This window comes from Cupressus sempervirens, chromosome 1 (assembly GCF_028749045.1).
Source record: "Cupressus sempervirens isolate cs-2001-9-10 chromosome 1, ASM2874904v1, whole genome shotgun sequence".
In the NCBI taxonomy this organism is placed as follows: domain Eukaryota; kingdom Viridiplantae; phylum Streptophyta; class Pinopsida; order Cupressales; family Cupressaceae; genus Cupressus; species Cupressus sempervirens.
Genome location: NC_143118.1, coordinates 718,119,937 through 718,141,457, shown reverse-complemented (window position 1 = coordinate 718,141,457; position 21,521 = coordinate 718,119,937). Strand labels below are relative to the sequence as shown.

Below are 21,521 nucleotides of genomic sequence, written 5' to 3'. Positions count from 1 at the left end.
TGAAGGTGCATTAATGCAAACTCTCCCTTTTCTACAAAACGTTGACTCTAATATCTGAAGTGTATTGTTTTTCCTTCTTTCCTTCAACGTATTCTGTCATTGAATAAGCAATGTCCAAACAGCCTTAACATTATCAAATTATTAGCATAACCATTGTGTAAATATTTGGTATCTCTTTCTGTTAGCATGTGGTACTGAGAAAATATGACTTTCTAGTTTGGGATGAATGCATACTGTTTGACGAAATTCCTTTAGTCACATTCTGATTTTTTCCTTGCCAAGTTAAGATGCGTTATTCCAATGGTATCAGAGCATATCCAAGTTGTCTAAGAACTGTTTGACAAAATTCCTCTCAGCTATACATTCAACATTTTGATTATAAGATTTAAGTTCAGATTATTATAGTGGTATCAAAGCCACAAGACCTGGCATCTTGTGGGAAATAACAGAATTTTTTGAACACCAAATTTTATCCAAAATGACAGCCAGGAATGAGTAAAAGACAACATAAATTCAGTTACCTAAAGCCGGAACAAGCAGATTCTTCAGATCATATTGATATTGAAGATAGTTTTATAGTGGATGAGGAAATAACATTTGGAACAGATGAGCAAGCTGATATTACTCAACAGGTTGATCATTTGGGATAGGCTGAACCGGAAAACAACGTTCAAATGGCACATAATGAGACAGAACAAGAACGTGAAGTAAGAGAAACATTGCGGGCTATCAGAGATGGACAAAACAACATTGCCAATGCTCTTCAACAACTAGCAGGGACTATGCAGCAGTTGGCTCCGGTCCATAGAAGAGCTTCAAGCCATCATAGTGGAGGTGGTAGTATAGTTGGATCTCCCCGAGCAACTAGAGCTCCCACACATAACACTAACAAGCCCTTAATGCCAATTTTTAATGTAGAAGAAGAAGCAGTACCATCAACAACTCCAAATTTATTACTGGACAATGTTATGGCAATGTTTGATGAGTGGGATTTGTTTGTAGACCCAATTAAACAAAATCTGACCTTTGTCTAGTATTTAAATCAGAAAAGAGGCACTGATAGACAACAACAAGATCGGAGACCAAGGGCACCTAACAGGGACCTAAAACATGCTATGAACAAATTAACTCTCCCCACCTTCAATGGCAACGGTTAGACATCAGCTAGAGCTTGGATTCACAAGCTTGATACCTATTTGACACTTAAACCTATGGCTGAAGCAAAAGCCATCAGATTTGCAACAATGCACCTTGAGGGAGCTGCGTATGATTGGTGGCATCGTAGATTAGTCACCCAGGATCACGGTCTCATAACTTCATATGAGATTTTTAGCTCCAAGCTGATTACTCGCTTCGACAGAAAAGATATTGAAGTCTATTACAGGGATTTGGCTCAGTTACGTCAGAGTGGGTCTTTGGATAAGTTCATTGATGAGTTTCAGTGTATATCAGTTATGGTGCCAAATATGTCGAAACAGCGCAAGGTGATGTTATTCACAGAGGGGTTACAGGACAAATTTAGGGGTTTGATTAAAGTACTTAAACCAAACACCCTGGATGACGCGATTAAGATTGTTCATGATTTGGATTCACCTTCATCACTATTACAGCCTCTAAAGAAACCCTATAGAGGGTCTACATTGAGTCAAGGAAACAAAAGCCAGCAAAAGCCAAATCCGCCCAGATTGGATTTTGAGACTCATAATGAACTCAAGAGGAAGAAATTGTACTTCACCTATAGGGAACCTTGGACCCCCAATCACAGATGCCTTGGTAAAGGCAAGATTCACTATGTTGAAGTTCTTCCCGAGGATGAGGGAGAGCAACAAGAAGATGATGATGTTGAGGACAGAGAGGAGGAAGAACTCGAGGAGCAGCCCCTTAAAGACAAAAAGGTCACTACAGAACAGGCTCCTATTATAGCCACTCTTTCTAGTGATCCAACATGTCATCCTTTCAGAGTGAAGGGTGTGGTTAGGGGACAAGGCATTGTATGTATTTTGGATGCAGGAGCATCCCATAATTTCATTAGCACACAGATGGTATCTAAGAGAGGTTTGCAAACAGTTGACATACCCGAGTTTGAGGTGAAGGTAGCTAGCAATGAGGTTTTGAGATGCACAGAGAAAGTAGCCAACTTTCAGATACAGTTTGACGATTATCTTTTAGAGACTAATTTCTATGTTGTTGATTTGGATGAGTTGGATGCCATTTTGGGGAGACAATGGTTGAGGACTCTCCGCAGGTACACTTTTGATCATGAGACCATGTAGTTGGAATTCTCACAGGGTGATCAATTAGTAATCCTAAAGGCCATAACAGATAGTGGGCCCAGATTGATAACAGCTCACAAGATGGAAGCCATTTTGAGGCATGATGATATAAAATGGGCGACACAATGCTACATCTCTTCCAAGGAGACACAAGATACAGGACAGAAGTACCATTGTGACATTCAGACAGTCCTAGACAAGCACAGGAGGGTGTTTGTGGATATACCTCCGAGAATTCCACCAGATAGAGAGTTTGCGCATATCATTGAGCTAGAGGAGGGTGCCAAACCCGTCATTACCAATCCTTATCGTCACCCCAAGCACTACAAGGAGGAAATAAAGAAGACAATCAAGGAACTTCTAGATATGGAACATATTAGACCCAGTTCTAGCCCGTTCGCCTCTTCAATGGTGTTGGTTAAGGACGACAACCTTCGGATGTGTATAGATTACCATGCCCTAAACAAGAGGACCATTAAAAACAAGTATCTGATTCCCCGCATTGATGAGTTAATGGATGAGCTTCATGGGGCTGTTTATTTCTCAAAGATAGATCTTCAATCAAGATACCACCAAATACGAGTCCAAAAGGAGGATGTGCATAAGACAACTTTCAAATGCCACTATAGACACTACGAGTTCTTGGTGATGCCATTTGGGCTCACTAACGCACCAGCCACTTTCTAGTCATGCATGAACCATATTTTCAAAAAACAGCTAAGGAAAAGTGTGTTGGTTTTCTTTGATGACATATTAATCTTTACCAAGACTTGGGAAGAACATTTGCACCACTTGGATGAGATCCTTAGTCTCATGGAGGAACATTTTTTATTCGCAAAAGAGTCTAAGTGCGAATTTGGGTTAACCGAGATTCTCTACTTAGGTCATGTGATTGGCGTCGAGGGGGTTAAGGTGCATCAGGAAAAGATACAGGCAATCCTAGGTTGGCCACCAACAAGAGATGTATCCGAGTTGTGGGGTTTCCTTGGTCTTTGTTCCTATTATCAACGATTCGCCAAAGGTTTTTTCCAGGTAGCAACAACCCTTACCGATCTGACACGGAAAGGGGCATTTAGGTGGACAGAGGATTCAAAGGCAGCCTTTGATAAACTGAAATAGATGATGAGTACATGTCCAATGCTTGCACTTCCTGATTTTTCTAGACCCTTTGTTTTGGAGTATGATGCTTCGGGAAGCGGAATTGGGGCAGTATTGATGCAGGATCGTCATCCCATAGCTTTTGAGAGAAGGAAACTTGGGGGCAGCGAATTACTATATTCTACTTATGATAAGGAGATGCTAGCCATAATGCATGCCTTAGCCAAATTTAGGCAATACTTGGTGGGAAGTAAATTTACAGTGAAGACCGATCATAACAACTTACGCTACTTCCTAGAACAGAAGGAATTGAATGAAAGACGGCAGAAATGGGCCAGCAAGACCCAAAGCTTATAATTTTGAAATTGAGTATGTCAAGGGGAAAAATAATATAGTTGTTGATGCTCTTTCCTAAAGACCCCCAGTGCTAGAGTGCTACACCATTTCTGAGATTTCGACAGATTGGAGGTCCTAGCTATTAGTGGAGTACTCTAAAAATGCTCACGCATGTCAAATTATGGATGGTATACTTCAGGATGAGCGGTACAAGGTAATGAATGATGTTATATATTACAAAAATAGAATCTACATAGTACCCGAATCTAAACTAAAAGGGGAGACTATGCACACTCTACACGATGCACCATCACTAGGGCACCCAAGTTTTTTCAAAACCTAGAGGCAAATTAGGGAGAGATTCTCTTGGAAGGGGGTAAAGGACGATATATTGCAGCATGTTAGAGAGTGCCAGACTTGTCAGTAGAACAAGTCTGAACAGGGCTTTCTTACAGGTTTACTTCAGCCTCTCCCTATTCCAGCTCAACAGTGGGAGAGTATCTCCATGGATTTTATCACAAGGCTGCCTAGGGTCCAGGGCAGAGATTGCATTTTTGTGGTGGTAGACAGACTAAGTTCGCACACTTCTTCACAACTGCCGCGGATTGGTTAGCCTCTCAAGAAGCTGAGTTGTTCTTTCGAGAGGTTTTTCATCTCCATGGATTACCCAGGACTATTGTGAGTGATAGGGGCAGTAGGTTTCTCAGCACCTTTTGGCAAGAAATTTTTAGATTGATAGGTACAGAGTTAACTCCCAGCACTAGCTATCACCAGCAGACTTAGATTGATAGGTACAGAGTTAACTCCCAACACTAGCTATCACCCACAAACAGATGGTCACACTGAAATACTGAATTACATTGCAGGTCAGCAGAGAGCATGGGTTAAGTGGCTATATTTGGGGGAGTATTGCTATAACTCCACTTATCATATGTCTATTCGGATGACTCCTTTTCGCGTCCTTTATGGTTACGAGCCTCTCTCTTTTATTGATTTAGCCTTACAGGACAACAGGGCGCCATTAGCCAAATATTGGATTTTGGATTAGCAGGACATCCTCAAAGCTCTCAGGGATAATATTCAGCAAGCACAGAACCAGATGAAGTTATATGTTGATCGTCATCATACTAAGCGGAGTTTTGAGCTGGGTGACACGGTTTTTCTTCATCTACAACCATATAGACAAATCTCCTTGAAGAAAAGTGGATCAAAGAAACTTATGCCCAGATTTTACGAACCTTACTGCATCACCAAGAGGGTGGGAGAGGTTGCTTATGAGTTGGATTTGCCAGGAGACAGTCGAATCCACAACGTATTTCATGTCTCATGCCTTAAGAAGGTCATTGGCCAACAGATTGTGCCTTCAGAGAGTTTGCCCCCGCTTGATGAGGTGGGTAAACTTATTTTGGTGCTAGAAGAGGTGATTGAAACCAGGGAAAGGAAGCTATGTAATAGGACTATCAAAGAATATCTAGTTCATTGGAAAGACTTACCATATGAGAACACCACCTAGGAAGGTGAGTCTATTCTGCAGCACCCAGCATTGAGATTGCTTGAGGGCAAGCAATCTCGAAAAGGGAAGACTACCATGTCCCCTTCTCTACACTAGTGTTATGGTGCCAGGTTAACCGTTAATCTATCTACACCTCTGGATAGATTAACAACATTAACTATCAGGATGCCTACTAGTCACGTTGGAAAAAAAATTCTTAAGTACTCCAGTTATTATATTAAAGTGTGTAGATAAAGTTACTTTATGTTATAAAGTCATTTACCTTATAAAGTGACTTTAGTGACTACAGAACGAAAATGTTGTTTTATCCCACACCCTTATTTCAATGTTTTTCCCTCACTTTGAGGTTATAGAAGAGGGGACCTTGGATTGGGGTTCACACACAAGAAATTTATGAACTCAGCATATTGGCATTTCTAGTTGCTTACATGTGACTGGTCGCTTTGAGGACGAAAACCCTTGAAGCAAATGTGAGACGTTGGATGTAACCCCAGCTTCTCTTTTGATCACTTCATTTTATGGATGGTTTGAATGGAGGATTTGATGTAAATCATCTCAGTTCCTGGAAGTACGAATAACTAGCTGCATAATTTCTAAGTTCGGATTATTTGAAGCTTAGTCATTGCCAGGTGGGGACAAGTTGGATGGAAATTTAGTCGCAGGTTATACCAGCCACGGGATTGTCATATCAAATTCTAACGTGAGACTAAGTTTCCTAATTATCAGCGATAACAAGAAGCCTCCAGCCTGTGGCAAGGGGATTCACGGATGGTGTTTGCGTGGGAGGTTATAAGATTGGTCTGAACGTTACAACAGTCCAACTAAGGTAGACGGCAGTGCAAGTGTTACAACAAAACCAGACTCGGGTTGGCAGGCAGACAGGTTGGTGAGAAGACATTTTCAGTACAATTTATATGCCACGGTTTTGCTACATACAATAACCGGCAGAGTAATACGGCAGGCCAGTAGTCATTGTACATTGGAGTTCTCAGCAGTGTGTGATCATATAGTAAGCCGCCCATCTTCATTACTTCATAACGTTGTTAGGCATCAACAAAAGACACAAGACCATCGAAGTATATTGAAGGTGCATTAATGCAAACTCTCCCTTTTCTACAAAACGTTGACTCTAATATCTGAAGTGTATTGTTTTTCCTTCACCGTATTCTGTCATTGAATAAGCAGTGTCCAAACAGCCTTAACATTATCAGAATATTAACATAACCATTGCGTAAATATCTAGTATCTCTTTCTGTTAGCATGTGGTACTAAGAAAGTATGACTTTCTAGTTTGGGATGAATGCATACTGTTTGACAAAATTCCTTTAGTCACATTCTGATTTTTTCCTTGCCAAGTTAAGAAGTGTTATTCCAGTGGTATCAGAGCATATCCAGGTTATCTGAGAACTGTTTGACAAAATTCCTCTCAGCTATACATTCAGCATTTTGATTATAAGATTTAAGTTTAGCTTATTACATAATCCCCAAACACTAGTAGTATCAAAGTCAAAGCTTCAGCATATGGCACGAAGGTAGTCGCTATGTGGAAACTTCCAATATATCAACAATTATTTATCATTTCTGAGTGCCATAGAGATTCTATTTTGTCCTTTCTAAAACTAGAAGACGATACACGAAAAGGAAAAGCACAGTGGTGTAACTTTTACTATCAACTACGCCCTATATCTATCAAACATGTTTATCCCCAATATCAGGCTAGGCCTCTTCTATATGGAGTTTGCTATCAGGTTTTGTCATCTATACGTACAATTGACCAGTGACTTCTTCAGAGTTCTCTAACGGGTAGTTTTGATTGTGAACGTGGTTGTAGGCAACTCCTGTAATATAAAAGCACCGAAATATTACATCATTCCTCTATTAGCAGAGTTCACATTTGCTGAAAATATACAAGCATCCTAAAACAACAAATACGACTGGTATGAAATGATTGAACAAATGACCTTAATTGTTGGGAGTTACATTAGTAAGTGTGGCTGAGAAATACAGAGCTTAGAGTCAGTTTGGAAACACTTTGTATTGCCACTGATGTTATTAATTCATTCCAGTGGATCTATGTTGGCCCATCAAACTTTTTGAAGACCTCAGGTTGCAAACAATGGCCTTTTAGTCACATAACATTAATACTCAATTGAATGTATTGTTATTTTGGCAACAACTGTTCATGCATATGTATAGCAGAAAAAGGCAAGGAGTTCATCCTACATGGAGAGTGGCATTGGATTCAAATACAATTGGGCACCAGTTTATATAAGCGGATGAACAAGAAGGGTCTTCAGGCAGTAGACAATTCATGAAGATTCACGCGCCATTAGGAATACCCCTGCATAAATGGTGCCTTAGAATATAACGAAAACATGCTATTTTGGATGTTGAGAAAAAGCAAAGATAAGTATTCCAAGAAATATTTATTTGAGTGGAGACATTTGTCTAGTGGATCTTGTTATGCATTCATTGGAAAATGGTAAGGGAATGACATGTGATATGTACTTGGAAAATATGTGTTTGAGATATGATTCATATTGCCATCGACGCATTGCTAAAGGTTTCGATCTATTAAATTTATGGACTAGTTGCCATATAATCATTATAACCTCGAGGGGCACAATATTTCTGAATTAATTCTTGATGTGATATCTATTACAATGGGTACAAAACTATCATCTTTGAAGTCCACGAAATTACATCTGATAATCAAAAAGAGATAGCATATTTTGGCTATAAGAGTATTTTGGAATAAATTTATAAAAGAATAGCTACTCTAAGTTAATGTTGTACCGAAGAAAATGGCTATCGAACAACTAATGCTTTACCAATGGGTATTTTTCTTAGTTACGCAAGATTGAAGAATAATGGATCTCATTAAAGACAAAGGAGATCGGAGATAAATTTTCCACTTTCCATAAATGGGGTCAAAAAGCAATGGATTGCATTAAGAAGTAAAGACAATATGGAAGTTGTTTTAATGTGGGAAAATGGTTCTCTAAAGAAATATTATGAAATAATAGAGGAGCTAAAAGTACATAAGAAATATGAAACGAAAAATACTTATTTTTTGTCTAGAAGAGGAAAAGATATAATTAAAAGATTGTGGAAAAATGAAATTAATTATTCTAAGTTTAGAATAAATATAGAAGAAAATAATTTGGAGGTGGATGTTCCCATTTGAAATAAAATAAATTTCTACAAGAAAAATTATTGAAAAGTAGAATAAACTTTTTGGAAACTTCTAAGGTATTGAAAGATACCGTAGAAAAGAAGTTTGCCATACTTAAAATTTGATGCAAAATTGTTCACTATGTAGAAGTGGGAATTTCACATTATGGGGGGGGGGGAGTAATAAACAATGTTTCATTCCCACTTGAACCATCTTTAGAAAGGAGATGTTCCATTCTCAAATGTCTATGGACCCTCATGTACAGATAAATATTATCATCTTTTACATTTATCTAGTCATTGTAGTCTCTCTCCTATTTGTAATTCTAAACACGATATAAGAGTTATTTGCCTTGATCTTTTTCCTTTATGTCTGACGATGTTCATGCAAAAAAAGAAGGTTGGTAGTTTACACATGCTACCAAATATGGTGCAGACTCAATCTTATGATAGTAGCTCCAAAGAAGCTATGACCTAGAATTCATTCGTCATCTGATGATTGGGCTAGATAAAGTGCAGCTCTTCGAGCAAATATCCCTAATGATTCAAATTATGAGTATCCTTCTATATTATTATCAAAGGTACCTTCTAAACTCCTTGTACAAGGTAGCCTTTGATAAAGTGTCAAATTCAAAGGGAGACTAGCATTCCATCAAAAGCAACCTTGAATAGAAAAAGTCAACAGATTGAGAGGGAGAAGTTCAAGGTGAAATTCCTTGTAATACATTCTTCTTTGTGAGAAAGAAGTTTTAGATGAAAGTCCTTGTTGCACCCTCTAGGAGCAGCTATGGATCCACCCTCTAACTTGGTTCATGGTGGATGTCATGAGAGTTACTATTTTGCATATGTGGATTATGTGATGGAAAGGTGACTATCTTTCATTAATGTATTTGTGAGGTCATTATTGGAAGGTGATGATCATAACAATGGCTTGACCTGTTATCATGATGGATTACATTAAGTTGTTGCCTTGTAATGTGTTGGAAATCATGATAACAAATGTATCATGATAAACTACATTAAGTTGTTGTCCCAAAATGTGTCGAAGATTATGATACTTGTCATAATGAACTACATTAAGTTGATGTCCTTGAGATCATGATTGTTATCTAATTGAATACATTCAGTTGTTGTCCTAGAGTATGTCGGAGATCATATAGCACATATCCTTCTAGGATATAACATATTCTCTTGGTAGGCATCATGAACTTGATGCCAATGCACATACCAAGAGATTATAAGTATGATGAATATCATATGGTTGATATTCCTTGTTGAATCATACTTCATATGATATCAAAAAATAACATCTATTTTGATGAATATATTGTTAATCATTGTAGCTCTAAAGGTAAGTTAGAAGTAGAGTTCAACTAGGACTCTACTTTGAGGAAGTAGAGTTCATGGAGAACTCTACTTTATCCACCTAACTAATTAAAGTAGTCACCTAAGAAGAAGAATTCAAGTAGGACTCTACTCTATGGAATTTGACTTCAAATAGGACTGTACTTTATGGAAGTATACTTCAAGTAGGTCTCTACTTTATAGAAGTATACTCCAATTAGAACTCTACTTTATGGAAGTAGACTTCAAGTATGACTCTACTTTTCCCAACTGCTATTATAAAAGGAAGCTAAGGGTTAAATAGAATTCAATAATCTTTCTCAAGGAGGACATTGAGAGAGAGAGAGAGAGAGAGTCAAAGAAGAGATTTCTGATTTTCAACAGGGCGGAAAGAAGAAAGTTTACAACAATTAAAAGCAAACAAGAATGTAGCAATACCAGGTATATTCCAAGTTTGCTGTTTTGTGTGTTACTTGTTTCATAGCCATTTTCCCATGTACTGGGAGCTCTTGTAAGTTCTAAAGTTATTTTGAATGATAACTAATGGAAGTGCATATGAACTGTGTATGAATGTGTTTTATTTGTCTAAGTTTTCCGCTGTTTTATTTCGTTAAATAAATCTACTAGTGTAAATCTAGATCTGATCTATTTACCTAGATACTAGGTTTAAGAAATTAACATATATGTTGATATTATTAAATATATCATTCTAAAAATATTATATTGAGATGATATCTCTCTATATGCTTGAGAGCATAATGTGTTCGATAATAATCCTCCCTAGCTAAGAGGAAGTGTTAATGTTGCAGCTTCAATCAGATTGAATTGACCTAGAGATAATCCTTTCATGGTTATTGGTTAATCATTAATTAGACAAACTTAATATATACATACACACACATATATATTATTGTCTAATTGGTTATTAACTAATAAATTACCATAGAGACATGTCTCTTCATGAGACATGTCTTCTCTACTCATATTTAGATACATTCAAATCTGAACTTGGAACACATAAAAATAATGGCAATGTTATTACATTTGCAAATATCCTTTCCTCTAACAAACTAGACTGTGTTTGGCCATTTCTTCTCCAGATGTTTGCCAAGCCTTCAACAAATTTGGGTTGACACCAAAGATTTTGCTAAAAAGTGGGAGCCGAATTTTCAACATGTTGGGAATTATTTCCCGAGAGGGACGAATCCACCCTTTTTTGGGAAAACTTGTGAATTTTCCCATTCTACATTCTTTCTTCATCATGTTACACCTTGAAGGCTTGATTGGAGGCGTGGAAATGAGAGGGTGTTTAACATTGAATTCCCAAAAGAGGGCGGAATGCACACTTTCATGGGCATCTTCCAAAGTTTGATGCCATACTGAGTCTCTTTTCATCCTCTCAAAACCCTTGCTTTACACCTATTACTGGCTTCCTACTTCCTTATCCAATCCCAAGCCCCACTTGACTTCAAGCTCAACAATCTACTAAGGCCTAAAGACTTGAAAGTTGTAGCTATCTAGATTCCCTAAGACCACAAACCAACCACTAAAGCAAAAAAGAGGTAGTCCCCTTTTGCAATGGGGAGGCGGTGTGAAAACCTCACAACAGATAGTTCTACATTTCTACATGGGTTAATTCTTGCATGCAAAGTTAAAACCTTCTAAAAACTCAGTCCTCAAACAGTTCCTCCTGCTATTGTTGCATCCCCTGCTGTTCTGAGCTTCCCTTTTCTTCATCTGTGCTACTCCAGGCTTAACAGTTCGAGTTTCAAAATATTCTGAATAGAGTCCAGTTCATATTGTGGAAAGATGATGTCACTATTCATCTAACTGCTAAGCTGGGAAACTTATGTGAAGCCGTAAGGTGCCTGGATCAAGGTTGAAATGTTGGCACAAATGTAAAGATAAATGTAAAGGACACTATATTGGGATTTGTGGTATGTTTCATGTATTGGAAGGATTGCAAAAGATTTGGGGCTTTCAATTAGTCAGTTGCAATGAAAAGTACACTAAACTTCAAAATCAGAAAAGCATATGAAACTTGCATATGATAGAGCAAGCTCAAATTTTTAAAATTTACCAACATTTGAAGAATAAATTTACAAAATTCTACAAGCTATTTATAATCATGTACCTACTTTTCACAGTTCCATTTTGAAGATATTCTGGAAAGAGTCCAGTTCATATTGTGGAAAGAAGATGTCACTATTCAGTCTAGCTGCTAAGCTGAGCAACTTCTGTGAAGCCCTAAGGTGCCTGATCATGGTTGAAATTTTGGCATAAATGTACGGGATACTATATTGCATTTTGTGGTATGTTTTGTGTATTGGAAGAAATGCAAAAGATTTGGGGCTGTTAGGCAGTCGGTCGCAATGAAAAGTACAATAAACTCCAAAAATTAGAAAAGTATATGAAACTTGCATATGATGAAGCAAGCTCAAACTTACCAACATTTGAAGGACAAATTTTTTTAAAAAATCGTCAGAGAGAGAGAGAGAGGGTGAAAGAGAGAGAGAGCAGCAGCAGCAGCAGCAAGTGTTAGTGAACTTATAAAATATAGCATAGACACAATCTCAAAGTTTTGGCTTTAAAGAACTCCTCTTGCCATATATTCTTTAACATGTTTAATCAAAGTTAATTGTATAACAACAGTTCATATCCTAATGTTTTTGAAAAGGGCATTATTCTGCAATGAATAACAATACAGTGATTCTGCTAACATTAATTATAGCCACCCTGTGCATAGCTAAAAAGAAATGGACACTTTAAGCCAGTTCATTTTTCTAAAAGGTAGACGAACTTTTCTTGGGTCAATGGCATTCAAAGCCAACATTCTAGATAATAAGGGGGGTGTAGAAACATTAAGCATATTTTTCCCAGATACTTACATCTGATCTGTGCCAAAGAAGTAGACAAATACTTTTCTTGGGTCATGTGAGTGGCCCCACTTCTCAGGTTTACTTATCTGCAGTGCACACTAACCTTTCATCAGAACATACTGAAGTGAAAAATTGAAGAAACAAATCCATCCAAACATTAATTCAACCACAGTGAAACAAACATGAAAACAATTAAATAGTATAAAATACTAATTCCCTCTAATTATATATGTTGTGAATCAATGCTAAATATCAATGACAGAATTCCAGCATGTGAGAAATGTCAGTTCTTAATCTGAAAAAGCAAATGTATCACAAACAAATTCAAAGTACTTGAGTAAATATAAGAAGTGAAAGCCCACTTCATACACAAGCAAACATCGATTTCCAATCATACAGCAGATGAAAAATATTTAAAAACCAGTTAATAGCACCACAAATATATCATATTACTTTCTAAATTTGGTACTATTTAAATTAATTCCTCATACAATCTAACTTCCTATGTAAAATTATATCTTATCTCACCAAAGCACTTTGTTCCTCTTCCTGGATACATAGCACAAAAAATATTGGTGGTTGTCCTAATACAAAGAAATAAATTACTTAATAATAACTAATAACCCTGTGAATAGTACATCTTCCAAACAATCAAACCCCTTTAAATTATCTTATGCCTCAGAGAATTCTCGTATAAATATTGGCCAATATTACTGTAGATTCTATAATATGACCAGCCTTTACTAGCTAAAGTTTCCTTACCATCTAATCCAGTAAATTATTCATTACAGCATCCAGGTTCTTTATGCCCATCATTGTCATTTTCCGACTACAGAAATTTATCAAAACATGAATGGCCTGCAGCCAAGATTTAGGTGTTGAAATAGAACCATCTTCAGGCTTTTGAGTCAAAAGAAGCATTGATGTTACCTCTGATCTTGTATTCATAATCTCTCAAATATGAGCATAGAAATGAATTCTCAGATTTTAACCACCTTGCTTCCCCCAAACAAGAGTATGGAGGTCTCTAAAGCAACTCAGTTCATTTGTAAAATTACTTGCCTTGTTTAGAAATTGCAATATGTTAATTGGGATGATAACAGAGCGGTCACCCCTGTTGATGTAATTTGGGAATGGAAGAGCAGATAAATCATGTTGCCAACTTCAGGATTAGATCAAGCTTCCTGTTAAATCATGTTGGTAATAGAAATAAGGATATTGTGTAACAGCTCCTTAACTGTTCATTGTGAACATTTAAGACTCTTTATTTTGTCTTTGAAATTTTTATCCCATGGCATTTCTATATACCATCAGTAATTAATTACTTCTGACTCACTACCAAAAGCAAAATGCACATTGCCCTGCTTTTGTAAACAGTTGCTTTTATCCCATAGAAAAGAGCCCTAGACATTTAAAACCTGAAATGGAACAGAAAAAAGATATAAAAAACATTGCCTTTAATTACCCTTGCAGCTTAAAACTTTTATATATATCTATTTATCCATCAGGAATCATTTGGAGATGGCATTTCCCCACCAGATATACATTTTCTGCACTGGTTTCTCATCAGGGATAACAAACCTACATAGACCAAAGAAAAAAGAAAGGTATGAAGTTTATGTCAGTCAAATTCTGTTTGTTTTTATTCATCCACCTATATTTCAGGTTGACTATCTTCCTTCCTGAGTTTCGGTCTGATTAATATGGTTCTGGGATTTCCTCTCTGTACTTCTTTACTTTTGCTCATCTGTCATTCAGCCCAGTTATCAGCTTTCCTGTGTTTCTATAGATTTTAAACAGGTGGTGAGATCTCCTCTTTGTCAATAAATCATCCCTTCAATTACTCTTTTTGTGTGTATCTGCATCTCCATTGTGGGCATTTATATAATCTAAAGCTTCTATAAAAACAAAATCTGCTAGTTCTGAGCCCCCTTGAACACTACTGATGCAGGAGTAGCTGTGTCTACAGCCAATTCTGTCACCATAAACAATGGTAAGATACGTTTAATGCACAACCAACTTTCTTAGCTTTGGTTGGTTTATCTGTACAAGTTCCCTTAAAAATGCATACTCAGAGGGATACTGCAACTTGCAAAAGGCATGCAGTCGGCTTCTACATGTGCAAAATGGCTAGCTACAGATTCCTTCCAGACTTCTTTGGATGTTATTTAGTCCTTGCGATTTCTCTATTATGTGTTACGAGTATATTGGAGACTGTTGCATGTACCTGGAGTACATGCTAATGTTTTAATAGCTGTGTGAAATATCTCTCATTCCTTAAGAAGCAGAATAGCCTATGTTTATAATCAGTTATGTTTGTGCCTTCATATTCCTTTGCAAATCAGGATCTGGATGAGTTGGAATTGTGACTCATGTTGCTATGATGATTTGGCATCAAAATATGCCATTTTGTTGTGTAGTGTGCCATTGATTACCATGTTTGGCATCACAGCATTCTAATTATTATTTCTCTTTGATGAAACCATCGGTTTTACTCCTTCATTGCTTCATTTTTTCTTCATCAGCTTGAATGTTTTCTATGTGTTGCTTCATTTATTTGTAAGACTTTGATGAAACCATCGGTTTTACTCCTTTGTTGCTTCATTTCTTGTTCATCAGCTCGAATGTTTTGCATGTGTTGCTTCATTTATTTGTGAGAGCATTTGTCTATGTAACGGATATCTTTGTATAATCCGTGTGTCATCTCTTATGTGTATGTTGATGTCAGTTTTGTACCACTACATAACATATAGCAATCGAACACTTGATATAGAATATCAAATCTTCAATTCCTCTCTTAAAAAGTTAATACTCATGCGGACATAAGCAAAACTCCAATGTTCCTTACACCTGTAGATAGTAACTCAATATACCGATTTGATTTGCTGGTGATCACGTAGGCGGGCTTACATTATTCATTCAAAGATAACTTGGTGGTACGTCGCTTGCTTGACTTCTTCTTTTCTCCTTGATCACTTTCACTTTCAACTACTCCCACCACTAAATGCTTATTGCTCTACCACTACTCCTATGGATGGAGAAATTAGGAAATGGACGGGGATCTAACCAAATGAAAGCTTGCCAGTGGCGCTACCTCCATTGGTGCAATGATTCTTAGGGATACTCTTAGGATTTTCACACTGACACCTATCTTCCAACCCAACTTGAAGTACAAGCGGAAAGATGATATGCAAGTAGAACTTACGAGCAATTGGACTAGATTACCACACAAGGCTTCCTAACAAGCCGCTAGGTTGCTAGTGGCCTAGTATTATAGGTCCCTATCAAACATTCACTAACATCACCATACAATTAGCCATCTACTTCTACTCTAACAACATGAAATGAAATCCTACTTTAATTTGAGAGATGAGAAGAACCATGCAATACACCAAAGCCACAACAATGAATAAAGAACAATTTTGATAGTATTTTGGCAACAATCCTCCAACATAACTCTCTCAGAAATGAGAACAAAATGGCCTTATATAGAGGCTCCAAATTACAATGAATGGTCGAGATTAAGAGGCAAAATCAAGGGCCGATATTATATCTTACAAAAATTAGGGTTAACATTATTCAACCAATCACATGAGGGCACCAACTTTGTGGGCCAATGAGAGAATTACATTAATTTGTCAACCAATAAAAACATAGGACACTTGGCATGTTTTGATTGCATGCACATGAAAGTGCCACCTCATCAACCTTATCTTATAAATTTATTCAATCCTTGAGATAAGGTGAAGCCTTGGATGCTTGAGCTTGTCCTTAGAAACTTTCTCATCACCACTCAAACTTGCTCGTACTTGATGTCCTAACCCTGAAAGGACGAGGCCTTCATGCACTTGGGGTAATCTTGCCTTGGCCTCAATGGCTTCCCTAGATGTGAACTTCTTTGCAACTTGAGAGCCTTGCTCTTGGCCACTTTGGCCACTACCTTGAAATCGAACTTAACCTCACCCATTATCCTTGCCTTAACCTTCCCATTCGAATCCAACCAAGCTAGCTTGCACGAATAGCCAAGCCTTGCCCAGCCTCAAATATTTTCAAATCTCTTCTAGTAATCTGCTCTTTCTTGAAATTGTGAGGCTTCTTGAATCTCAATCTTCAATCAAATTTGCCCTTCACTCGATTTCATTCTTCACCAAAGGTCGCACTTCAACCTTTCTCGGCTTCCAATCAAATACAAGGGCTAGGACCCCATGTGGAATTGCATCTAGTTTTGCACTGCCCTAAGTTGTAATTCTAGATTTTCACTTATAATTCTAGCCCAATCAAATTTCCCCTTTCCATTTGCAATTTCATCAATAAAGTAATACATCCAATTCTCAAATTGCATACCTTGTGAGACGCCCATGACTCGGTTGAGCAACAGAATGAGGTCGCTATACTATAATTTGGAGTCTAATCGGGTGAACCTTGACGCCTACCTTCATGTACCCGGTTCTGTTTTAGGAGAGTGAAGTAGGTATCTTGATTATCCTGATGGAACTTGGCAGCCTGATCCATCGTTTGTCTCCCAATTGTATCATCTTTACTGTTTCGATATTGGTATCGGTAATTCGCCTCATTTTTTAGAAGGTGGTTTTGGGTATCATGTCCTTGTCTTTATTAGTATTTGTTCCCTTAGAGTTCTTGTTTGCACTAACATCTACCATCCTAAACACTTATTTCTGCCCCTTTGTTCTAAATGATATGCACTACCCTTATCGATTTCCAACCTTCTTTCTACCGATGGATTCTAACTTATTTCTGCCTCTCCAAGTCCTATCACTACACTTATCAATCTTCAATCTTCAACCTAGGGGTGGGACTACCACTTATTTCTGCCTCTTTATTGCCTTAGGATGGACTACACTTATATCTTCCAACTTCATTCCTAGGGTGGTCTAGCTTATTTCTGCCTCACCAAGTGTCCTATCATGGATTCTACACTTATCTCTCCAATCTTCAACCTATAGATGGGATGATGAAGTGATGAATGCAAGAAAACCAAGAGAAACAAAACCAGACAAGAACAAGGAGCGAAATCCACTTAAGGACCACCTTTCAACTCTAGAACGAATTGAATTCACCTTTACCAATAGCCAAGTCTTCTTTGAAGTTCGGATCAAACCTAAGAATTTCAAGTCTTTTGCAAATAATGATGCCCTAGCTGAAGAAATCAGAAATTTGTCCTCCTGAAAATGCCCATGCATGTGCCAAAAATCAAGTCCTTGATCATGTACTTCTTCACCAACAAAAATTGTCCAACTCCTAGGAAAAAGAATTGCAGCCTCTAGAGGAAATCAGATTTCAAGAAGAAATCGCCTAGGGCAAGGAAAATCAGATCTGCCCCAAATTGCCTAGATTGAAATTGTAGCTTCTTTGTGAGAAAGAAATCAGGCCAAAGTAATGCCAAGTCTACTCCCAAAAAGAAGTCACCAAGTCTGAAAATTATTTTCAAGGGAAAAATCGCCAACTAGAGCTACTCTTCCAAAAAAAAAATTGCCAAACAAAAGGAAATTCTGCCCCTAAAAAAATCGCCAAGGCCTTGAAATCTGCTTCAAGCACACAAATCTGCTCCCAAAATTTGCTAAGTAGAAAGCTGCCTAAGAAAAGCGCCAAGTAGAAGAGACCTGCTTGTGGTGGACTGAGAAATGGGAAAGGGGAGAAGTCTTCTTATACCCAACTCTACACACTCCTCCTAGCTGGCCAACTAGCCCTAGGAGAGAGAAAATTTAATTAGTGCACAATTCTGGCCCAGATTAAATTGCAAGCAAAAAAATTAATTTGCCATAGTGAATTTTGCATTTTTAATTGTCGGTTAAGAAGATTGCAAAAATAAAATTAATAAAGCCTTGGAGATGCTAAACATTTTCATTTAATAACGTTTTAGTAATTAAAATATCATTTAGAATCAGATTTGGCAAGCCAAAATCGATTTTTACAATTTTAATTTACCAATCTCTTAAAAGATTTTAAAATCTTCAAAGCAAACTTAACCTATTTAATGCCAATTTTTGCAATTTAATCCAAAATCAATTTTTCAATGCAATTTTAATTTTTTAATAAAAATAAATCATTTCTCTAAAATCTAAAATCGATTTTTCTAATTCAATTTCACCATTTACAAAATCAATTTTTACATCAAAAAAAAAAAAAATTCTGAATCCAATAAATCTTTAAAAAAATCATTTTGAAAATGCTAAAAATCCTATAACTACATCCAATTTTCAAAATAAAACCGTCTAAGTCCAAATTTTTGTAATTTATCTTGCCAAATGTTGTTCTTTGAAATTTGTTCGGCCTAAGGATAAAATTACCAGTTCCAAAAAACCAAGTTAAAGCCAGGTGAAAAACAAATCTAACCTTCTCCCTCTTGACCCGAAGGCGTCCAAGGCATAAAATTTTCTAAAATCGGAAATTTTTGGACAACTTCAAAAAATTATTGCCAGGACAATCAAAAAAAGGGTTTCCCCAAAATTTTGGGGCAATGATGTGAAAATCTCACAACAGTTTATTGGCAATAACTGGAAATATGGTATGCATTCTTTCATCCTGGGTGTTATGGTGATGTATATGAAGAGTAGGCAATTCTGAAGTTATGGAGAACATTGTATCGTGCCAATTCTTTTCTTTGTATATCGTGCCAATTCTTTTCTGTGTATGAGCAGCTAGATCATGCTATTTCTATGCTCTGTGTATGAGCAGTAGAGTCATATTCTGGGAGTAGCATATTTGTGTATCATGACTTCTTAGTGGCAATACTCTGTTGGCTATTTTGATATTGATCACTGAGTGGTCATGCAATGTCGAAAACATCATTATGAGCAGATATTTGATATTTCTGTAAAGACAAATTGGAAAAACTAAATAAAGGATCTATCTTTCTATGGTCAAGGTTGTTTCAAAGTCCTTTAGATAGGCCACTCATTGAAGGGTGATAAGGTCTAAATGATCTTTGGTGAGAATCCCCTAACAAGGTCACATCTAGCAAATGTGTATGCAACCTTTAACAAGGTTGGCTCTTAACCGAACTCACTTAAAAAGAGTGAATTATTTTTGAGTGACAAGTCCTAGGTGGTTTTTACCCATATTGGGTTTCTGCGTTAAAAATAATGGTGTTAATGTGTGCATGAATGCTTTACATGTTATTTCATGTTTGTATGTGAAAACTGTTACAAACTGTTATTTACTGTTGTGGGTCGGTTGAATAGTTTAATCCTTATACCGAATCAATTTGCTGATAAATTTAAGTTGTTGAAAGTATTGTGAATTGTTATGGAAGTAATGAGTGCATGAAAGGACCTAGGGATGACTGATTCACGCCCCCACCCCAGCTATCTAACAGAACAATCATTAAGAATAAACTCCAAGCATGTCAATATTTATCTCATTCTTCCAGCATGTTTACAAGTTTTTAAGAAAGAGCTGATGCAAATAGAACATTGCTCCAACTCACTTGTGGGATCATTTGGCATAGTGGGCTGCCAGGTTTAGACAGTCTTTCATCGAACTACCCCACCCACGCTGCATGGACTACCAAATCAAAAATCATTTTTTAAAAAAACTTCCCCATTGGTCCCAAAAGTGTCAATATAGATAATTTTAACGCATCTCAAGATGCTACAGAAAGTTTGCTTTTGAGTAAAGAAATTGTGCATCTCAAACAAAAAAAATGTTCAAATTAAATCTGTGTTTTCAAAAAGTGGAGATAATGAGAAGGATTCTGTTCTTGACTCCCAATGTCAGAAAACAACTGCCGACTTTGATAACTTCAAAGTTGACATAGCCACCTCTGCAAAGCATCTATACCAATGCAACTATGACATATGGAAGCATGGTACACAAGTCATAGAAACTCTTTACCATTTCCAACAGCCAGATTACCAATCAGTTTTCAGAAGATGAGATGCATGCCCAGCGGCATGAGCTTGTTGCATATGTGAAGGACAATCCAATGCTGGAAATAAACATGCACCATTGTAGTTGTTCCATTTATTGAATAATCCCAACCACCCAGATCAGTTTCCAGCTATTTTTTTAACTTTTATTATATTGGAGTCCAATTTGATACCTTACCAAATCGACTAGGTATAGCTGCATTTCTAGGTATGAATCATGCCAGAATCAAGTATTGTTTGGAATCGCCCACAGAATCAAGCACAATTAACATCAGTGGACTCTTGAATGCACTTTTCATATTTTGTGATAAATGACACTTGTTTGTAAAATGAATTATTTCCAGTGTAGCACAGGCCCTGGGGGACAGGAAGACAAGAGGACAGCAGGACAGGTCGTACAAGGGGAAAAGGGCTTCAATTTGGGGACACCAGGGGACTGTGGCAGGGCGCTCTGGCAAGGGGCCAGTGCTGTATATACTATATACCATACAAATAGTACGTGAAATGCTAGTTATCAAAAGATGTATAACAGTAAGAAATAGAATAGCAAAATTGCTGATTCCATATACTAAATACTTGAACATTGAAGTTTTGAACATCAAATATTAAGTTACTAATTACAATTAGAAATTAGAATAATAAATTAAATGGTCAAATCGGCAAATAGAAGATTTCTATTATATCTAATATCATAAAGATGATTACAATGAGTAGCATGACATCAAAACAAGTACAGATGGCAAAAGTCCCTTAAGAAAAACTCCACATAGTTGGAACTCACTGAAGTGGGTATAATGATATCAACTTGATTTGACGTGCATTCCTCATCAATTTCTTCTTTTAATTTTAAATTTGAAAGCGAGGGTCTAGGAGCAACAACCGCTAGTGGGTTCAAGGGGCACCCCTTGTGGGGTCCAAGCATATTTTCCCTCTTCGATGACCTTTGGATTCTTCATTTTTGAAGCATGTCTCTCCCCAAATTGACATGTTTGAACACAATTTAAAAACATCCAAA

The 21,521-nt window shown here is 37.1% G+C and overlaps 1 protein-coding gene across 7 annotated transcripts in view; it reads right to left on the bottom strand.

Annotated features, from left to right (window-relative positions):
* The window catches only part of LOC149579962 (uncharacterized), a 188,524-nt gene that overhangs the window by 152,536 nt on the left and 14,467 nt on the right, over positions 1 to 21,521 (bottom strand). For all 7 annotated transcript variants that reach the window (XR_016352935.1, XR_016352932.1, XR_016352936.1 and 4 more), the window contains exon 2: positions 12,627 to 12,703. Coding sequence is in view for 2 of the 7 variants with exons in the window: in XM_089788001.1 (XP_089644127.1) it covers positions 12,627 to 12,703 (77 nt within the window). In the remaining 5 variants the exon portion in view is untranslated. The remainder of the gene's footprint in view (positions 1 to 12,626; positions 12,704 to 21,521) is intronic.